Raw genomic sequence first — 20,007 nt, 5'->3', positions numbered from 1 at the left:
GCCTTTGCCTCTGGTACCCGTTTGGGTCCCAGCTGCAGGGTCCCGGTACCCTCCACGAGAACAGCTGAGATCACGTCCTGAGCTGCCCAACCCAAGCCCAGGGTGTCCCAGTGACTCCCTGCCCCGGTGACACACACCCCACAGTGACAGAACCAGTGTCAACACCCCATTTGTTCTTCCATTATGTCACCCATGTAGACATAAAAGTACGTCATGTGTTTAAACAACTACATACACCCATCTGTGCTTTATAAATGTGGGATCATACACACACTCTGCACCAGCTTGTATCGTTATGGCATCTTGCAAAGGTCCTAGCGTGATGTTTCAGATTCTTCATGGTGCCCTTTTAATGCCTGCTGCATGTGCAAACCATAATCGATATAGCGGTTCTCTTATTTGGACATTTAGGTAATTTCTCAGTTGTTGATTTTTGTATTGAAAGCAACACTGCCATGGATATCACTGTAATCTTGTTTCTACGCCCAAAGATCATTTCCCAAAGATATAATTCCAGCTAAAACAAACATCATTCGCTAATGACACTTTAATCTTTGCAAACCCTGTGGATGAAGGGTTATCTCATCTCAGTTGGTGGGCAGCACGGTCTACTGTTTCTTGGCCCCGAGTCCAGGAGGACGCGGCCACGGTTCACATCCACTCTGGGCGCACCTGTTTCCCCAAGGTCGGTTCCCCAAGGTCCCATCGCACCCCAACATGAGCGCACACTGGGAGTGGCCCTCTATTAAGACTCCCAGACCACTGCTGCTAGCTCCCCTTCTTCCATCCACCCACGTCACCCCATGGTGGAGGCTAGTGAGGCCAGGAGGACGCTGGTTGATTCACCCCTTCTGCAGCCTGAACAGGGGCTGGAGTGAGTGTGTGTCCCCTTGCCCCTGCCTCCTTCCTGAAAGTCTCACACATAATCCCTTAGGCTGTCAAAGTCCTTGGAGACTCTAGGGAGGGTGTCAGGCAAGCCTCCCCTCCTTGACTCTAAGCTGGCTGAGAAATAGACACTGGAGTTGGAAAGGGGAGAAGAGAAGCCCTTTATTTCTGGCAAGGCTGGGCTGGGGTCAGCGCTCAGCCCCCAGCCTCCCCAGCACCCCCAGCTGCCCACTGCCCCAGGCACAAGTCCCTCCTTCAGAGCAGCCTCTTCTGCCATGGAAGGGACAGGGCAGCAGGATGACAGAAAAGCTTCCTTCCCGGTGGCTCCAAGGTGCCAGGAGCAGCCTCAAGGGTGGGAGGCAGGCAAGGAGGGCTGCCTGGAGGAGGCAGCAGGAGCCTGACTGCTGTGGGGAGCTGCCTGTGTGTCTGCGCTGGGTTGGATGGTCTGCCCAGAGCTCTGCTGGACAGAGGGAGGTCTGGGGTCCTGCCAGGCTCACTGGTACTGGTTGGGGATGGACATGGTGTTACAGCGGCTGTGGGACATGTCCTCGTAGATCACGCACACCGAGTTCTTATCCCTCGCACAGCAAAGTTTCTGGATCTGAAAGAAAGCCTGTCATCTACCACTGGGGGCAGCTGCTCAGGGGCACCCTCTATCTTCAAGGCTCCTCCCCTCAGGAAGCTTTTAGATTTGGGGGCCTGCGTGAACCCTTTTTAGGAGGGTCCTCGGCCAGACCCCCAGTTCTCCAGAGCTGCGCAGGCCTGGGCAAGGGTGGACGAGGCAGGGCCGTCAGGCAGCGGCGGGGAGGTGGAGGTGGAAGTGACCTTGCTCCCTGGCCCTGGACAGGGAGGGGTCTGGCTGTTGCAGGGGACATGGAGTTGGAGGCGCTAGGTGAAGGTGGGGGCAAAAGCTGGTGGACCAGGGACAAAGCGGATCACTTCCTGGCCCCGTCTCTGTTGCCCCCTCCCCTCCTGCCTCCAGCCCATGACCGCACATGGATTTCACACACCCACAGGCCTGACGCTCACATACGCATACCCATGCATGCGTGCGCACACGCGTGCACACTCTCACAGTCACGCGCAGCATCCCCATGCTCTCCGAAAGGGTCTCTCTGGACCCTCTTCTCGCTCCCCCGTAAACGCCTGACCAGGACGTGTCTTCCTGGCCCCACGCCCGTCCTTGCTGGAGGCTCTAGTTCTTGGGTTTCCTCCCACCTTGGACCTTGCCGTCCAAACCCTCTGAGCTCCAGGAGACCCTGACGGAGGGAGTGGGTGGGTGCTGAAGTTTCCCATGTGGGCAACTCCCTGGGGCTTAACCACTCTCCTTCCCTCCCTGCTCTCTGAGAGAAGTGGGCTTACAGGGACGCAGATGACATCTGAGGGTCCACACTGACCTGTGTCCTTCTCAGCACACACACTGCTCCCAGCCCCAGCCCGACGAGGAAGAAGCCCACAGCCAGGGCCGTGGGAAGGGCAAAGTGTATCAGCTGAGTCTCCTGGCATGTGTTCACTGTTTGGGGCAGTTTTTCTGGGAGAAAGGAACAGAGAGAGACATTTGGCAGGTGAGGGAGTCCACAAGAGCCTCTGTGGTTCAGGGCAAGGACGGGGCTCTGGAGTGTGTGGGGGAATCCAGGAGGCTTCCTGGAGGAGGTGGGCTTGTGGTAGTTCAAGCAAAGGTAGAGGGAAGATCCTCAGACGGGGGCAGATGGAGCCTGGGCTGGCCAGCAGGTAGGTGGAGTGGTCCCCGCGGTGGCACACCCCTTACCTGTCACCACGACCAACGTCCCGGGGCCCCAGACCTCGCTATTCATGATGGCCTGGCAGGCGTAGTCACCAGTGTCGGCCAGCTGCATGTGGTGCATGCTGATGGTCAGATTGTGCTGCAGCCCTGAGAAGGTGACGCGGCCCTGGAACCGCTGGTCCACGGTGGGCTCCCTTCCGTTTTCATAGTAAATCACGTTGCTGAGCTTCGGCCACCTTTGCTTCAGGTAGATGCCAAGCAGTGGCCCCCGGGTGGAACAGGTGATGTTGACAGAGTCCCCCTCTAAAGCGATCGTGTAGGTGGGGGACTGCCACACCTCTGCAAGGAGGACCTGCCACCGTCACCACCAGCCTGGCCAGAGGGGCAGGGACCCACCTCTCTGCCGGGGATGGTGGCAGGGCAGAGGTGCCTGGGTCAGCCCGCTGGGTTTTTTCTGTTTTTGTTTTTGTTTTTTAATTTAAAGAAGGCTTTAATCTCTCTTTTTTTTGGCCACACCGTGTGGCATACAGAATCTTAGTTCCCTGACCAGGGATCGAACCCGTGCCCGCTGCAGTGGAAGCATGGATTCTTAATCACTGGACCACCAGGGAAGTCCTGGACAGCCGGCTGTTGTCAAGGACGAGGCAACTTTCGGAAGCCTTGGAGCAGCTCATGGCATCAGCACCCTGGGCTGTACTCAAGTTCCAAAGGGGCCCCAGCGGGCTGGGCAGCCTGTGATCTCTCCCCACCCTGAGGGTCGGGGGACGTCGGAGCTGGGGCCTCTTCCTTCCAAAGCGGCAGGCCGTCCGCTGAGACCTCCAACCACTCTCCCAGGCTCTACACCTTCTCCCTCTCTTAAATGACAGTTCCCGAGAGAGCCGGGGGCACTGTCCTGTCTCCCTGTCTCTTTCCAATGCCTACGGCCTCAGTTTCTCCACCATTTCCAGGCACCTGAAGCCAGTAGCTCCATGGGATGGGCATATCCTGGCTTGTCCATGGGACACCCAGAAAGCTCCTTCATCTGCCCAGCGAGGCCCAGCAGGACCCACTTCTAGGTGCAAACATAATCCAAATACGAGCTCTCCACAAACTAAATTCTGCAGCTCTTTTTGGGAGAGAGAACACAAGAATTGCACCTGCCGGGTCCCCCATCCCACCTTGAGGAATTAATCTCTCCTTCTTACTGCAGAACTTCGCACAAAAGGTAAACTGAAGGACAATGTTCTCTCAGGACAAAGGCAGCCTTGCTGGTTGTAGGAGAGAAAGTCCCCAGACATTCAGGTAAAGAGAAAGAAGAGATTCAACCATAGTGATTCTGCACCCAGATATCAGCGTCTTGGTGCCTATTGTTTTTTGTCTAAGTGCCAAAGCTGGACCTTACCCTCTGGAGGGGCTGCCAAGGCTTCAAGGGAAGGTCACACTCAGCATCCCCAGCATCCCCAGGGAGGGGGAGCACCCCCTTCCCAGAAGGAGAGTCAGGGGCAGGAGGGGAGGGCTGCAAGGGTAGCTGGGTGGGAGCACTGAGCCCACTGATGGGTGCCGTGGGAGATGGGGGGATGGATGGTTGGGAAGTGCTTACCTTGGGCAGCCAGGTTGCAGGGGAGCACAAGGAGCATGGGGAACAGCTGGAGCCCCAGGAGCCCAGCCATGCTCACTGCAGTGGGAGAAGAGCAGGGCCCCGCTTACAGGGCTGTCTGTCGAGACTTCCTGTCTGCAGCACCCAACTGCGTGCCACCACCTCACAGAGAACTGCTTCCAGGGGCAGTCGGGGCAGGATGGAGCAGGAGGTAGGCAGGGGGACTGCACACAGTGACTGTAGGTTGGGCACTCCAGGAGGGCTTCCTGGAGGCGGTGCCATGAGTGAGAGGAGGCGCTGTGGGCAAGGCTGGGAGGGGTGGCCCTCATCCCCCCCTCTAAACTGCTGAGTGCCCCCAGTAGACCCATGGTCCTGGTCCTCTGCCCCTGCTTCACAACAGGGAGAGGAGAAAGGAGGGTGAGGCAGGGGCAGGCCCAGGAGAAAGATAAGGGGGTCCCCACGTGGGGACCTGATGTATGCCCAGAAACTTATGCCCAGAAACTTGGAGTATTATGTCAGTCACACCCGCAGCGTGGAGGCTTGGTGTGGCTGTAGGGACGGGGCCAGGGCATGTGCCCAAGGCTACGGCTGCCCTGGTGGCTTGCGATTCTGCTCCCTGTGGGTGCAGGGGCTGGAGGCATCTCAGCTGGACTAGCATCCTATGTTGGTGCACCAGGCCCTGGTGATCAGCCCCCAGGGCAGAGGGAGACCCATGCCTGGCCCCTGACCCTGAGGACACAGAGGCAGACTCTAGGCAACCAGGGGGTCATTTTTCTGTGGGCCACGGGCCAGAGGGCCAGGCCTCAACTGTTGGGCCCAAAGCCACCTGTGCATGTACACAGGTGTGTGTGCATGGCTCACATGTGGTCTGACAGCCTTAAGCTGTTTCCTCCCTGGAAGCTCCCTCCACCGGCCAGATGCTCCTGTCTGTTGATGGCTCAGGGTCCTGAGTGGGGTTTGTGGGTGGGGGCAGAGTAAGTCTGCTGGGCTGACCCACAGATGCTCCTTGCACGAGGGGTATCTATTTCGGGGGCAGAATCTCGCCAAAGGCCTCTAGGAACCTAGCAAGTTGTTTGCAGGAGGTCATGAAAGCGTAGGGCTTGGCAAAACAAGACCCCTCCGAATCTCATTCTGCCTTTGTTTATCACCAACACTCACTGGACGCCCGTACGTGCCCGTGCCTGCCAGAAGCAGAGGGCAAAATGGACAAGAGGCCTGTGGCCCGGAGCTGACCTCCAGGGATAGATAAGCAGACCTGCAGCAGGACACACAGCCTGTGTCGGGAGAGGGGGCCAAACCTCAAGGGGCCATAGGAGTAAAGGACTGAGGAGATGAGGGAGGGTCATGTGGTGTCTGGGAACAGCATTCCAAGAAGAAGGATCAGTAGTGCATGATCCCTGAGGCCAGAAAGCGCCTGGTGTGTCTGAGGGTCTGCAAGAGGGCCAGTGTGGCTGCAGAGGGGGAGGGGGAATCAGGAGGAAGGGTTTCTAGAGCATTGCAAGGACTCAGAACTAAACTTCCTTTAGAGAAATCCTTGAAAATACAGACAAGCAACAAGTAGAAAATGAAAATTAGTCAAAGACCCAGATGCAGTATTTCCTTCTAGATTCCCTGCCTTGGGTGTGCAGGGGCTGAATGACTTACGTGAGCCCTTCCCACCATAATACCAATGTTAAAATAACCTTTGAATGACTTCAAATGCATCAACACTTTTTGTCTGTTTCACGCAAAGTGGAACAGATTTCCATGGCCCCCAAAGCACGGAGGTCCCAGGTGCCGTGTACACTGTGTCCCATGGGCTTGGCCCTGTGGTGGCACAAACCCAGTATTTCTTGTGTGAACCTTACTTTAACCTGAGAGATGCAAATGCAGCCCATTCTAGACCTGGACTCTGGGTGCCAGCAAAGCTGCTCTGGGATCATCATCCTCCTGCAAGGCCACAGTCAGGTACCGCGCCGGGTCTCCAGTTTTGGATTCTTCATGGTGAGTGAGAACTCCCAGATGTCTGGTCTTTTGGATGCCTCGGGACTTTTTAGTTTTTAAGACTTGAAGCAGCTTGTTTCAGATATTTATTTTCTCCACTTAAAAATGTGTTTCTCGGGCTTCCCTGGTGGCGCAGTGGTTGAGAATCCGCCTGCCGATGCAGGGGACACGGGTTCGTGCCCCAGTCCGGGAAGATCCCACATGCCGCGGAGCAGCTGGGCCCGTGAGCCATGGCCGCTGAGCCTGTGCGTCCGGAGCCTGTGCTCCGCAATGGGAGAGGCCACAACAGTGAGAGGCCCACGTACCACAAAAAAAAAAAAAAAAAAAAAAAAAAAAAAATGTGTTTCTCAGCTCATTTGATGATTTGCTATTTTGTTTAGTTTATTCATCTTGAGGGTTACCAATGCGGATGTTTTGCAAAGCACTGAATGCAGTATTTCTAGAAAAACCTTCTTTTATCGCCTTATATGTACCTTTTAAGAATACACTAAACCCACCACCAAACCAGCTCTACAACAAATACTAAAGGAACTTCTCTAGGCGGAAAAGAAAAAGCCACAACTAGAAACAAGAAAATTATGAAACGGGAAAGCTCACCAGTGAAGGCAAACACAGTAAAGGTAGCAAATCATCCACACACAAATATGATATCAAAACCAGTACTCATGAGAGGAGGAGAGTGCAAATGCAGGATATTTGAAATGCATTTGAAATTAAGAGATCAGCAACTTAAAACAATCATGCATATGTATAGACTGCTATATCAAAATCTCATGGTAACCACAAACCAAAAATCTATAATAGATATACACACAAAAAAGAAAAAGGAATTCAAACACAACGCTAAAGACAGTCATCAAATCATAAGAGAACAAAAGAGGAAAGGAAGAAAAAAGACCTATCCCCCCAACCCCCACCAAAAAAACCCCACATTCAGTGGAGTTACACAGTTTTGATCATGAAGACATCTGGCATAAATGGGTTTGGGACCTAGAAGAGCCAGCAGGTGGGGCAGATGCGGGGGAGGGGAGCCCCAGGACTAGGGGAGACCAGGGGGTTGGACACAGGTCCCCAGCAGCCACCTGTCCTGCTTCCCTTCCAGAGGGGCTACTCTACCCCCTGGTGGTGGAGAAGGGGCCCACGCGCCATCTCAGGCCCCTGATCCCCGCATCCTGGTGCCACAACTGCTGGCAGGAGGGTCTCCAAAACTTGCTCTTGTTCATAGTCCAAAGACAGGAGGGTGTCCACGAACAACACAGGACCCCAGGCTGGGGTGTCTCCGAGGTGACAGCAGCATGGCCCTCCTGCCCCAGGGAGGAGCCCAGGCCAAGAGGCCTGGATGGAGCAGAGGCAGGGGAGGGTCCTGCTGGTCAAGTGCGTTGGAACTTGAGACTTTTGCACTTTTGGCCACAGGAGCTGCTGAAGAGCCCTCCCTGGCTTGCATGTCAGGGAGAGGCCAGGACGCTGCCAGGCTTCCTAGTCCTCCTCTCACTTTCCCGCTGTGCAGTGCAGCGTGTGGTGCACAGAGCTCCCCACCCTGGCTCAGAGCCTCCTTATTTGGGGAGAGAGGGAGGGAGGGAGGGAGGGAGGGATGAGAGCCAGCGGCAGACACCTGCACCTACAGGCACACCTGAGGACACACCAATTGCCCGCACGTCGTCGTAGGTCTCCTGGAAGGAGCAGGAAGTCCAGCTCTCCCCATGCCATCCTCCAGGGTGTACTGGGGACAGTGGGGACCCGGTGGTCTGGCTGGGAGTGGGGCATCTGTGTTCTCGGCCTGGAACTGCCAGAGTGGGCTGGGGTCCTCTGGGGGAGGGGTACCAGCTCTCTGGGACCCTGCACGCACCCCACTCTCCCACTAGCCCCGGTGGGTACCAGGCCATGGGGCCGAGTGTCCATGCTGAGTCTCAGAAGGCCCCATCCAAGACCCCCTGCCTGGCCCGCAGACCAGGCACAGGGGCCCATACTTGCCGGAGCTTGGAGAACTTTGGGGAGCCAGACCTGCACCAGGCCAGCAAGCAGACCAGCAGGACGGAGAGGGCGGCCAGGGCGAGGATGGGCAGGACCACCTGGACCTGGCTCTTGTCTTCGGGGTCAGGCTCGAGATTGGGGAGCAGCATCTCCAGGCCTGTGGGGAGGGGGCGGGACCTCCACCCTTTGTTCACTGGTGCAGGAGCCACTGCCTGCTTTGGGGGCACCCTCGAGGGGGACATCACCTCCATCCAGGAAGCCCATAGGTGGGAGAGTGGCAGGGAGATGGGGTGCATGGGATGGGCAGGGTGCCAGGCACAGAGGGTGGGGGTGTCTGATGGGGGGAGACCCAAGGGGGCTTCCTTGAGGTTCCCCTCCTGTACCCCAGGATGAAGATAGAAATACCTACCCCAGGAAGGTGTGAAGAGTGTGTCTTGGGGCTCTGCCAAAAAGAGATCCCAGATAGGTTGGTGGGGACCTGCCCAGGGCCAGCCCTTATGCAGCTCCTCCACCCCAGGTCTCAGATGAGCTCTGGATACAGGAGTCCATGAGGGCCTCACTGGCTTCCCTTCCCAGGGCCCGGCTAGGCTGGGGGGTCCCATTCTCAGCCCCTCCCACTGTACCTGGTCGGGGGCAAAGCTGAACCCCTGCTCCCTGTCCCCAGAGCTCGGGGTGACCATGACTGCATTACAACCAGGTGTGGGGGGGTGAGAGTGAGGGGTGGTGACTTGGGGAGTTTTGCAGCAAAGGAAGGGGGTGGGTAGGAGGTTTTTAGGGAGGGAAGGGACCAGCTCCCTGTGCAGACAGGGGATGGTGTCCGGGGCATGCGTGCACGGGCTGCCCTGGGGAGAAGCTCGGAGGGGGCACAGATGTGGGGTGGGTGGAGCAGAGGGGAGCCCTCTTTAGGCCCCACTCCTGTGGCTCTGGGCACCTCAGGTGGGCAGGAATTGCTCCTCCCTGGTTGCTGCCCCTCCCCCACAGGAAAGCACCTGGGGGTCAAGGCACTCCTCCCCTCACCTGAGACGTTCAGGGTGGTGGTTCTGAAGTTTCTCTGGAGCCCCACAAGACTCCACCTGTACTGCCCTGCCTGGGCGTCCTGGGCTTTTTCAATCACCAGGTGCGCCTCGCCCCCTTGAACCCAGAGCTGCCATCCATCCTGGCAGAAGTTTCCTGGGGCCTTTACACTGAAGATGAGCTGCCAGCTCTCCCCGTGGTAGGTTCGCAGGGAGACGTTGATGTGGGAGAAGAGGTTGGTGATGCTGCAGGCCATCACGGCTGGCCTGCCCCTGAACACGGAAACCACGTCCTCGGTGCAGCTGGGCTTGTCCCAGTCTGTGTGGGGATACAGTCCAACATGTGGGTCACGGCTGGGCCTCAGGAATGCCACTGATTGCCCTCCCTGGGGTCACTGACACTACCTGGCACCTGGGCCCTCCCGGCCTGACCTAGGTCTCCCCTTCCACCCCTGTCTCACCCCCGGGGGGGCCCCCCTAGCAGACTGGGACCATGAAGTTTACCTCTACTCTGAGCACCCCCAGAGGTGGCCAAGAGCAGGAGGGCCCAGAGCATCCTGTGAGTGGGAAGGGGAGATGCCGAGGTCAGCACGGCCCGCAGGATGGGGAGCAGGACTCAGGGGTCCCTCGTCTTCCTCAGTGGTTTTTGGGACACTCCCTGGAGGAAGGAAAGCCGATGAGTCAGAGGCCCCCTGGCCTCCTTCAGAAGCCGGTGGGAGCGGCCACAGCCTGGCCAGGGCGGGTGGGGATCCCCAAGTTCCTCCCTGACCGCTGTGCCTCAACCCTTCTCTGTACCTTTATGATGTGTGCAGTGGGGCCACTGTCAGACAGATGAGAAACATGGATGAGACAGGCAACAAGTCCCTGCGAGACAACCCCATTGACATCGCAGGGGTTATCCTTCCATTTTATATAAAACATACAAAACTGCCTGAGCCGTGTGTCCTGTAGAGACGGGTCATGACACACAGAATCTCACGTAGCCGCATGAACCTGACACCAACCTAAGACCACCTTGGAAGCCCCCAGCCCCTCTCCCGCTCTTGCATTCCACAGCTGGGCATTTGGGGACATTTGGCCCGCTTGTCAGATTTATTAACAAAAAGAGTCTTCCTGTGGAACTCGTGAGTTCTCTGATCTGGAAAACTGAACTTTCACTTCCTCTGAAACAAGTGCCCATCTCAGGCTTCAGCCTCCAGTAACAGTGACATTTATCCTGATTAGTTTAAGCTATTTAAACTATTGACCCTTTGATTAAAATAATAATAATAATAATAGACTTTTTGGTTTTGTCTTTGAGCAGTTTTAGGCTTACACAAAAATTGGGCAGGAAGTGCAGACAATTCCCACACCCTCCATTACTGGCATCTCCAGTCAGTGGGGCATTCATTACATCTGATGAGCCTATAGTGCTTTGTTCTCACTGACTGAAGTCTACGCTTTACATCAGGGTTCGCTCTCGGTGTTGGACGTTTAACGGGTTTGGACATGCATCCACCATTAGGTAACGTACAGAGTAGTTTCACTGCCCTAAACACCCTCTGTGTTCCATCTAGTCATCCCTCCTTCCCCCCAACTCTTGGCAACCACTGCCTTTCCCAGAACGTCAGAGAGTTGGGACCCTTCTGTTTTGAATTCAGCCTTTCTGATTCTTTTCCGCTTTGCGGGGAATTGGGCAGGAGGGCCAGGAGCAAAGGGAACTGTGAACGCAATCGCTTCCAGGAGCTTGGGGCCGTCGGTGAACAGGCTCGGTCCTGACCTCAGCAGGCTCTGGGCCGAGCAAGGATAATGACATTGGGAGGGACCATCTCAGTCCCCCCCACCACTGTGGCCACATCGCACCCCCATTTCTAGCACTGCGTGTGTGGAAACTCGTCAAATCCATGGGACTTTGACCAGGTGGGGCCTGTGGTCCTCCCTGTTGTCCCATCTCCCCATTCTGCCCCAACCCTCACTGGGTTCCTGCCTCAGAGCCGAGCTGACAGCTGACCGCCTGTAGCCTTGCCCCCTCTACCTGCCTCACCCCTGGGACTCCTGTTGGGCTAGTGGTCTTTGGACCAGCAGGTCCTGGCCGGTGTACTGGTGGCCCTGGGAGTTCCTGGTGGGAGTGGGACAGCGTGCACAGCCCTGCTGACCTGGGGGCCTCAGAGCAGCGGGAGAGGGAGGCCCACTCTACCCTGGAAGGAAGATGGCTCTATCCAGCTTTTGAAAGAAACATCTAATTTGAGTCAGGAAGGGTTTTAAGAACATAAAATGCAAACCAACCCATGCTCTCCTGTCCTCCTCCTGAATGGCTGGGTCTGCAGGGGCTCTGGGTTGGCGGCCACACTCCTGGGGAGGGCGGGGGTGGACCCTAGCATGGGTGTGCCCATGGGCCCAGGGCTGGTCCCAGAAGGCTCACCCTCGAGGGGGATGGACCAGGCAGAGCAGACAGACAGATGGCCAGGCTGATGGATGGGTGGTGCTTTCTTTTTCACTCAATCCACATGGGATTCTGGAGTCCCGGCCCGGGGTGGGGTGTGTACAGGGTATGGTGTACGGGTGACAACGCCTCCCCCTGCTCTTAGGAGTCTCGGTGCTCTGGTCTCTAGTAGATGCTGCTGACCCTGGGTGCATCCTGGATGGGACCCCGTGGCAAACCCAGAATGGACTCTACGTGGTATGTGCCTATTCTCCTAAGAACAGGGACCCTGAATCTCCCTGAGGTTTGATTAATCGCTGTGCTGCATGTGCCCAGGCATCTTATGACAGTGCTAGCAGCAGTGTTCCTAAACTTCATAGATCAGAGGCAATTGCTATACCCTGGATGCCAGTTTTCCATCTATGCATGGATACCTGTTTAATCTAAGAGCACACATGGCCCAGAGCTGCGTTACTGTGATTCCAGGTATGTGTCTTCCTACCACTGGTCCAGTTCATTCATTCATTCACTCACAATAATCAGCACCCATGAATGAGCCCATCTCCCACATGAGGCTCTGGCTGACCTTGCCCCTAAACTGCACCCACCAGGCGGCTCCACCAGCCCACCCGCTGCCTCCCCCTCCCAACCCTCCACATCACTCCCTTGCTTTTTATGCATTGTTTTGCGCCTCTACATTCCTTAAAAATAGAGAAGCTTTATTTTAGCTGTTTTTAATAGTATGATAGGCTATTGGCCAGTTTCCACTGGGGAGCCTCCCTTTGCCATCCTTCCAGGTTTAGCTGGTGGACCCAGTTGCCAGGAGGCAGTGGCAGGTCCTGAGGCAGCGGAGGTGTAGGCCACCCTGGAAGCTGAGTCGCCAGGCCCCACCAGCTGTGGTCCCTTCCAGTGGTTCTGAGCTTCACGGGGACGGGGTCGGGTTCCAGAGTGGTCAGTGGGCCAGAGTCTGAACTCGTGTGACCGGTGCTGCTGTTTCCCAGCTTCCTTTGTTTGATTTTCTAAACTTGTTTCTATTCCTAATTCACCGTCAGAAGGACAGCCTTCTTTTCTCATATATGTACCATATCTGGAGCTGAGGAAGAAAGCAGCACTGAAAGATGTCAACTGAGAGACATGTATTCTCGTGCACACGTGTGCACACACACGCGAGTAATTTTACATACGTGGAATCATATTAGACGAGCTTCATCAGAGATGTCCACTGCCCGTCCTCTCTCCTTTCTCCCTTCATACTGTATGTAGTGGGGTGAATGGTGACCCCTGCAAACACATGTCCATCCAGAACCTGTGAAGGTGGCCTTACTTGGAAACAGGGCCTTTGCAGCTATAATTAAAGATGAGGTCGGGGACTACAGGGGGCAGACCGGCTCATCCTGTTTTTGGCCCTTTGGGTTTCTGCACTGCCACTGCCTTTGCAAACCCTTTGCTCATTTTCCTGGGATTGTCTGTCTTCTCCTTACAGGTTTATAAGACTTTCACGCCTTACAGAAACAAACCACCATTCACGGCAAGTGCCTCCCCATCAGCATTTCTCCCCTGATTGTTTCTGGAATAAAGACTCCACATGTTTATGTCGTCCTATCTGTCTTTTCCTTGAAAGTTTCAAGATTTTGTTTTAAAGTGGTTTTTGTTTGTTTCAAGTATCCGTTTATTTTTCTAAAATTTAATTTATTTTTGTTTTTGCGGTACACGGGCCTCTCACTGTTGTGGCCTCTCCCGTTGCGGACCACAGGCTCCGGACGCGCAGGCTCAGCGGCCATGGCTCACGGGCCCAGCTGCTCCGCGGCATGTGGGATCTTCCCAGACTGGGGCACGAACCTGTGTCCCCTGCAACGGCAGGCGGACTCTCAACCACTGCGCCACCAGGGAAGCCCTAAAGTATCCTTTTAAAAAGGCCTCCCAGGACTTCCCTGGTGGCACAGTGGTTAAGAATCCACCTGCCAATGTAGGGGACACGGGTTCGAGCCCAGGTCCGGGAAGATCCCACATGCTGCGGAGCAACTAAGCCCGTGTGCCACAACTACTGCGCCCGCGCTCTAGAGCCTGTGCTCCGCAACAAGAGAAGCCACCACGATGAGAAGCCTGCGCACCGCAATGAAGAGTAGCCCCCGCTCGCCGCAACTAGTGAAAGCCTGCATGCACAGCAATGAAGACCCAATGCAGCCAAAAATAAAATAAATAAATTTAAAAGAAAATAAAAATAAAAAGGCTTCCTAGACTGTTGAGAATCCATCAGGGCCAAATTTTGTCTATTTTTATGTTCAAATCTTAAATCCACCTCAAGGTCTTTTTGCAAGTGGCATGTGACAGGGTCTAATTTTGCTTCTTCCAGGAGGGCAGGTGGTTCCTGAGGCACTGAAGAGTGAAGCACCCTGTCCCCTCTGGCCAAGGGACCCCCCCGCCAAGCAGGGCCACTCAGAGCCTGCCAAGCCATGCGGTCCAAGCCACTGTCATCCATCGTGTGTTTTCACCCCTGGGATGGCAGGCTCTCTCTACTGCTCTGTTTATCTTTCCTTGGACTTTTGTCTTCCATGAGAACATTAACATAATTTTAATCAATTTTTTTTTTTTTAGAACAAAGTTTTTGATGATTGAGTGGAGAGGGGCCGTTGTCCCAATCCTGCCCAAACCTGCTCAGCATATCACAAAAGAGGCTGAGATTTCACAGTTGGACACAATCCAGAGGCTACCTTTCTGATTTCACTGCCAGTCAGCAATTGCCAGGATGGGTATAAATAGCTCATCACCATTACATGTTGCTGAGAGCCTTATGTGATAGAAGGTTCTAGAAAGAGGTTTTGCAACTTTCTGTGCTGGGGCTTTTCTTGGCACCTCAGATAAGATCTGCTCACTCCTTTTCCTGAGTATTTTTGCAAAACAAGTTTTCTTGAATTGGAATACACAGAATGGTGCCTAGCAACACATGGGGTCCAAAGGCATCCTTGCTGGTGGTACACAGTGACTCTGGCCCCCTGGCCAGAGCCCTCACGGCTACCTGGAGGGAGACCCCTGCACAGGTGTGTCCTACCCCGAGCCTGGCTGAGCAGACAGGAAACTCATCATGTGTGGTCATCTCTGGCCACTGGCCCTCCCTAGAGGAAGCCTTGGGCAGGACTGCCAGCATTTCCAGTCTCCTCAAGGTCTCTGCACACCCCCCCCCGCTCCCACTCTGCTGCCTCCACTGACCTCAGAACAGTCTTTGGTCCCCACACTTCCCCGGCCATCCAACGTGGGTCTGGGTGCCCCATCGACGGGGAGGCAGGCCAAGTCTCCCCAGGCTGGAGATGCGGGAGGACACGCTCCCAGGGAGGCCTGCCCGCTGACCCCCAAGGCTGGAGCGGGCAGGTGTCCTCAGGGCCACGTGAAGGATTCACCCCCAGGGGACCAAAACATGAACACCACCTAAGCCCATGCTCTGGGAGCCTGGCCCTTCAGCGACAATGAGTGGTGGAGCCCCCTGCTGGTGGCCTGGTGTATCCACCAAATGCCCAGTGCACAGACTTGACACCCGGAGTCCTCTGAACGTGAATTTATTTCTACCATGTTCCTTCTGTGGAACTTTGAGACTTAGCAGGCGTGGTCTTTCTGGGAGGGAGATACCCAGGGGTCTGTAGTATCCAGAAGGAAACCCTCCCCCTCAAAACCTTTCCTCATCACATGTTTTCCTGATTGTTGTCCAGCGTTTATCCTTCCTATAAATTTAAGAGTCGTGTTTCAAGTTCCAAGTACACTTTCTGGGATGTTGATTGAGAATAAATGAATGGGTGGGTTAGTTCACAATCCTGGGCTGTGCAGGGCCTCAACAGCCTGGAGAAACCACCTCCTTTTCAGAGGCTTCCTTGATCTTACTCCCACCCCCTGCGAGGCCCACCCCTCCACCTGCAAGCAAGCATACAGGGCACACGTGCACACACACACACAGAGTGCTGGGGGAAGGGCCCCTCAGGGCCTCCCACTTGCTCTGCATACAGTAGGTGCTCAATCCCTGCAGACCTGCTCAGCCTCCCCTGCAGGGCCGTTCCCATGAAGGGTGCAGTCAGTCCCCCATGGTGGGCCCTGGGCAGGGGCCTCAGCTGAGCTGGGAGGGTAAAGGTCAGCCTTGGTTGGCACCTGGATCAGGTGACATGGAGAGGGGGTGACCTCACCAAAAGTGTGTTTACATAACAGAGGCTGACCTGCCTGGCTGGACTTTGGGAGGGAGCATGTATGTTGACAAGTAAAAGGAAAGCAAAAGGAAGCAGCAGGCTGAGGTCCAGAGGTTGGCTGGGAGGACAGCCGGGGACCTCCAGCAATGAGGACGGGGCCCTCTGAGAGGTGTGCGGGGGTTCCCTGAGCCTGAGTCAGGTCTGCCAGGCCACCCTTTGCCTTCAGTATTGGTATGTTCTACTTCACCTTCCTGCCAGGGCACAGGCCTCACCCTAGTGAGGCTAGCCCACCGGTCTCCTGACCCCGCCAGCCTCCCGCCCCAAACTCTGTGGTTTTCACGACACTACATACCCCAGTATCTTAACAATTATTTTATTTATATTTTTATACGTCTTCATTGGTGTATAATTGCTTCACAATGCTGTGCTAGTTTCTGTTGTACAACAAAGTGAATCAGCCACAAGCATACATATATCCCCATATCCCCTCCCCATCCCACCCCTCTAGGGGGTCACAAAGCACCGAGCTGATCTCCCTGTGTGATGTGGCTGCTTCCCACTAGCCACCTATTTTACATTTGCTAGTGTATATATGTCCATGCCACTCTCACTTCACCCCAGCTTCCCCTTTCCCCACCCCCACTCCATGTCCTCAAGTCCATTCTCTACGTCTGTGTCTTTGTTCCTGCACTGCCACTAGGTTCATCAGTACCATTTTTTTACATTGACTCATTTTTTTTAAACATTAGTATCTATTTTAGCCTCACCTTAAGAAACACCCATCTGTAGCCATTAGATGTGCTATTTATAGGTATGTTGTCATACACAATGAAATGACCAGAAGACTATTACACCAGGAAGTGTCACAGACCTCCTACCACCACCTGGTGTCCTCCTGAGGGGGTATGACCTGTGTAAAGGTGACCCCTGGCCATGCTGTGTCATATTGTCTGAGGGAAGCCAGAGGCTGCTGAAGGTGTGGGCTCCCAGGCAGGCCCTGGTTAGGACTCCAGGCTGCTTTTCCCACGGTCCAAAGCCTCCAGTCTCCTCTGAGCTTTCCTCAGGCCATGGGGGGGGCTCTGCCCTCACACACAGGAACCTCTCCGTCAAATTTTATGTGCTCCCTGAGGTTTTCCTCACCAGGAAAGCCCCTGGATGGTTCCAGAATCCAGATAAGAGAACACCTGGGTCGCATCCATCTCTGCCCCCAAACCACAGCCACCTTGGGCCTGGCTCCTCACCATCAGAGGATACAGCCTAAGAGCTGGGCAGACCTCCAGCTTGGGGCAGACCCCCCAAACTGGACAACTCTTAACTGAACAACATCTATAAAATTGGAGACACAAACTTCCACCTTATAGAGCACAGAGGGCTGTCTGCAAAGAGCTACACTGGGGATGGAGGAGCTGGACTGGGCATGGAGGGAGATCCCCATGTCCTCAGGAATATTCTGCTGCCCTGATCTGTCTGGGGCTCCACTGCTGTCTTATTTTTAAACCTAGGTATATTCTATGCAACATTTGCGACATACTTGTATTTCAAAGTGATTCATTATCTGAAATTCAGATGGGTTTTTACCTTTGGCAGCTCCACGCCCCTGCCTGAGTCTCCCCTCTTTTCTCCAATGCTGCAAAGGACAGAAAAATGGGAGAGAGGGAGGCCAGGGCACAACAGGGAAAGTGAGGGGTGAGAAGGCAGAGGCTCAGGTGTGGTACAGGAAGACTGCATGCATGGGGCAAGGACTGGAGGGGTCCGAAGACTTCTGGGATTGGGAAAAGCGAGGCAACAATTCAGATTTCTCTCAAATCATGGACACCGGTGCTGGCATCTGCACATATCAAGATGAGGCAACACAGCTGGGATTTGTGCAGTCACTTGGGAGCTGTTCACATTTGGGAGTCAGTGAAACACCTTGGGAAGTGCACGCCATTGCCAGCGCCTTGTCCTGCCACAGGATCTTGGGGAAACTGAGGCAGCAGGTTTGTGGAATCAAGGGTGTCGGCTGGCCAGGTGCACAGGGGTCCTCGGTCAGTGGGGATCTCCATTCGCACGGCACCTGAGAGCAGCTGGAACAGCTTTCCCCGCCTACCACAGAGGCTCTGGTAACACCCACTTGTATGCACTTGGATGTTTACATGGGAAGGTAAGCGCAAAGCTGCCCCCGCCGGCTTTTCACCAACACTGTGGAGGGAGGCGACCGACCACCTCCAGAAGATAGCTGACAAGGCGCACAGCCCCAATCCTGGCTCAGAGGGAGGATATGCCCCAGTCCAGGGCACTACTGCCCATGTCCTGTCCCTGCTGCTGTGGCCTGGAGGGAATCCCCACTGGGCATGAAAGTCCTCCAAGCCTAGGGGCCAAGCCTGAAAACCCTTCCCACCTCAGCCTCAGCACATGCTTTCCCTTCTGCCTGGCTGCTTCTCACTCTCATTCACAAGGTACTTCCTGGGGACTTCCCTGGTGGTCCAGTGGATAAGACTCTGTGCTCCCACTGGAGGGGGCCCGGGTTCTATCTCTGGCTGGGGAACTAGATCCCACATGCATGCCGCAACTAAGGATCCTGCATGCCACAACTAAAGACACAGTGTGAGCCAAAAATAAACAATATTTTAAATAAACAAACAAACAAATAAATAAATACATTTGGATATCCCATAAGACGTTATAAAATAATAATAAAAAAAACCCCACAAGGCACTTCCTCTGAGAACCCTTCTCCCCCTGCACCTACTGGCCGTACCCTCCCGGGACCTCGGCACCTCCCCTCCACCTTCACAATCACTATCACTATGTCCCTGGGGATGAAGGCCTCTCAGGGGCTCTGGCACCACAGGCATGGAAAGTGGTTTTCAAACTGCAGATCATTAACCAGTAGTGGGTGGTGAATTAAATTTAGTGATTGCTGCTGCAGTTAAACCAAAAATGAAAGGGAAGCATGGAAAGGGGCAGTTGAGCACCCCACACCACCTTAGGGGAAGTCTCTGGGGGGGGGGTTTCATTCTGTTTTACGAGTGTTTGTGAGTGAATGAGCTGAGTGCCTGTGAGTGTGCGTGTGCGCCCCTGGGAGTGCACACAAGTGTGAATGTGTGCACGAAAGTGTGTGTGCGCGAGTGGGAGAGCCGCCATGCTGGGCCTGGACGTGAATGCGTTTCGCCACAGACGTGGTCGGGGGCAGGAGGGGCTCTGTCCGGATGGGTGGACGCCAGGGAGCCCCAGATGCCACCTTTCTGCCCCTCCAAAAGCCGAGCCTGGGGACGCCCGGCAGAGACGCAGTTCCCCACCTCGACGCGAAGTCCCTGTCCCCTCCCTCGGCGTGCAACCTGCGCCCCCGGTCGCTGGCTCACGGACCCCGGCCCGGCGCTCTGGGCGCATCTCTGTGGCAAGAGGCGGCCGGCGTGAGTGAAGGCAGGGAGCTCCGCGCCCCGCCGTCTCCGTCCCAGCGCGTACCTGAGTGCACCAAGCTGTCCGACACCCGGAGCACCACCCCGCCCCTCTGGGCCTCCCCTCCCGGCCCGCGAGCCCCTCACCTGAGTCCAGGGTCCTGGTGCGCCCGGCTCCTCCACGCCCGCAGCTGGAGCTCGTCTGTGCGCGCTGTGGGCCGGATAAAACTGAGAGATCCTGGGGCGGAGCCAGGCGAGGAGGCAGCGGGAAGGAGGATCCAGAATCCGCTTGAGGTTGGTTGGGCACCCAGTCCTATATTCAGGAAGGAAACCCAAGTAATGGGAAGTCACTCGAGTTTCAGGAACTGCCCTGAGTTCACGGGAAAAGTTGATGATTTTCTTGGTAGTGATTTCCTACACTGCATTAGATGATCATTCTAAAGCAAAAAGCAGGTGGTTGTTTTCCTGGAGAGCCAATCCCTCGAGTTCTCCATCCTCAAGCTTCCTCAGAACAGATGCTTGTTTGGGGAGCTGGGTGGGTTCACTGCCCTTCGTGGATCAGGGGACCTGCCAGTCCCCTCCTGTGTGCACCCCCCCACACACACACACACACAGGGTCGCACCCAAGGGGCAGAACACTGCCTATTGAGACTCCTCAGAACCTGATTCCAACTTGTCAGAAATGCAAGGTGGGTCCACTTGGAAGTAGGACTGGGGGCGCAGACAGGGATAAGGAGCCATAATAAATAGGAGCAGTGGTAAAGAGTTAAAAGGTTAAACTGCCCTTTATTAGCCCTTGAACAGAAAGAGCTCCTCCTCCCAGCTCCCTCCCCACTGAGGGTCATACCCAGGGTGGGTGTGGAGACACATCGTGGGCAAACGAAGGTG

General features: G+C 55.3%; 2 protein-coding genes across 2 annotated transcripts; both read right to left on the bottom strand.

The window, feature by feature from the left end:
- Nucleotides 1-1,024: 1,024 nt before the first annotated feature.
- Nucleotides 1,025-4,411, bottom strand: CD7 (CD7 molecule). The gene is made up of 4 exons (XM_059047018.2): nucleotides 4,209-4,411; nucleotides 2,654-2,968; nucleotides 2,283-2,416; nucleotides 1,025-1,486 (listed from the first exon to the last, which is right to left on the bottom strand). Exons 1-4 carry the CDS (start codon nucleotides 4,276-4,278, stop codon nucleotides 1,379-1,381), a joined length of 627 nt encoding a protein of 208 aa, XP_058903001.1. The 5' UTR covers nucleotides 4,279-4,411; the 3' UTR covers nucleotides 1,025-1,378.
- A 2,135-nt stretch (nucleotides 4,412-6,546) lies between these two features.
- On the bottom strand, nucleotides 6,547-19,349 carry SECTM1 (secreted and transmembrane 1). The gene is made up of 5 exons (XM_067020745.1): nucleotides 19,267-19,349; nucleotides 9,677-9,830; nucleotides 9,177-9,491; nucleotides 8,569-8,601; nucleotides 6,547-8,316 (listed from the first exon to the last, which is right to left on the bottom strand). The coding sequence occupies exons 2-5, from the start codon at nucleotides 9,726-9,728 to the stop codon at nucleotides 8,096-8,098; spliced, it is 621 nt and encodes a 206-aa protein (XP_066876846.1). The 5' UTR covers nucleotides 9,729-9,830; nucleotides 19,267-19,349; the 3' UTR covers nucleotides 6,547-8,095.
- Nucleotides 19,350-20,007: the final 658 nt, after the last annotated feature.

Source organism: Kogia breviceps, chromosome 19, assembly GCF_026419965.1.
Source record: "Kogia breviceps isolate mKogBre1 chromosome 19, mKogBre1 haplotype 1, whole genome shotgun sequence".
NCBI classification, from domain to species: domain Eukaryota; kingdom Metazoa; phylum Chordata; class Mammalia; order Artiodactyla; family Physeteridae; genus Kogia; species Kogia breviceps.
This window is presented reverse-complemented; position numbering and strand designations above follow the sequence as displayed.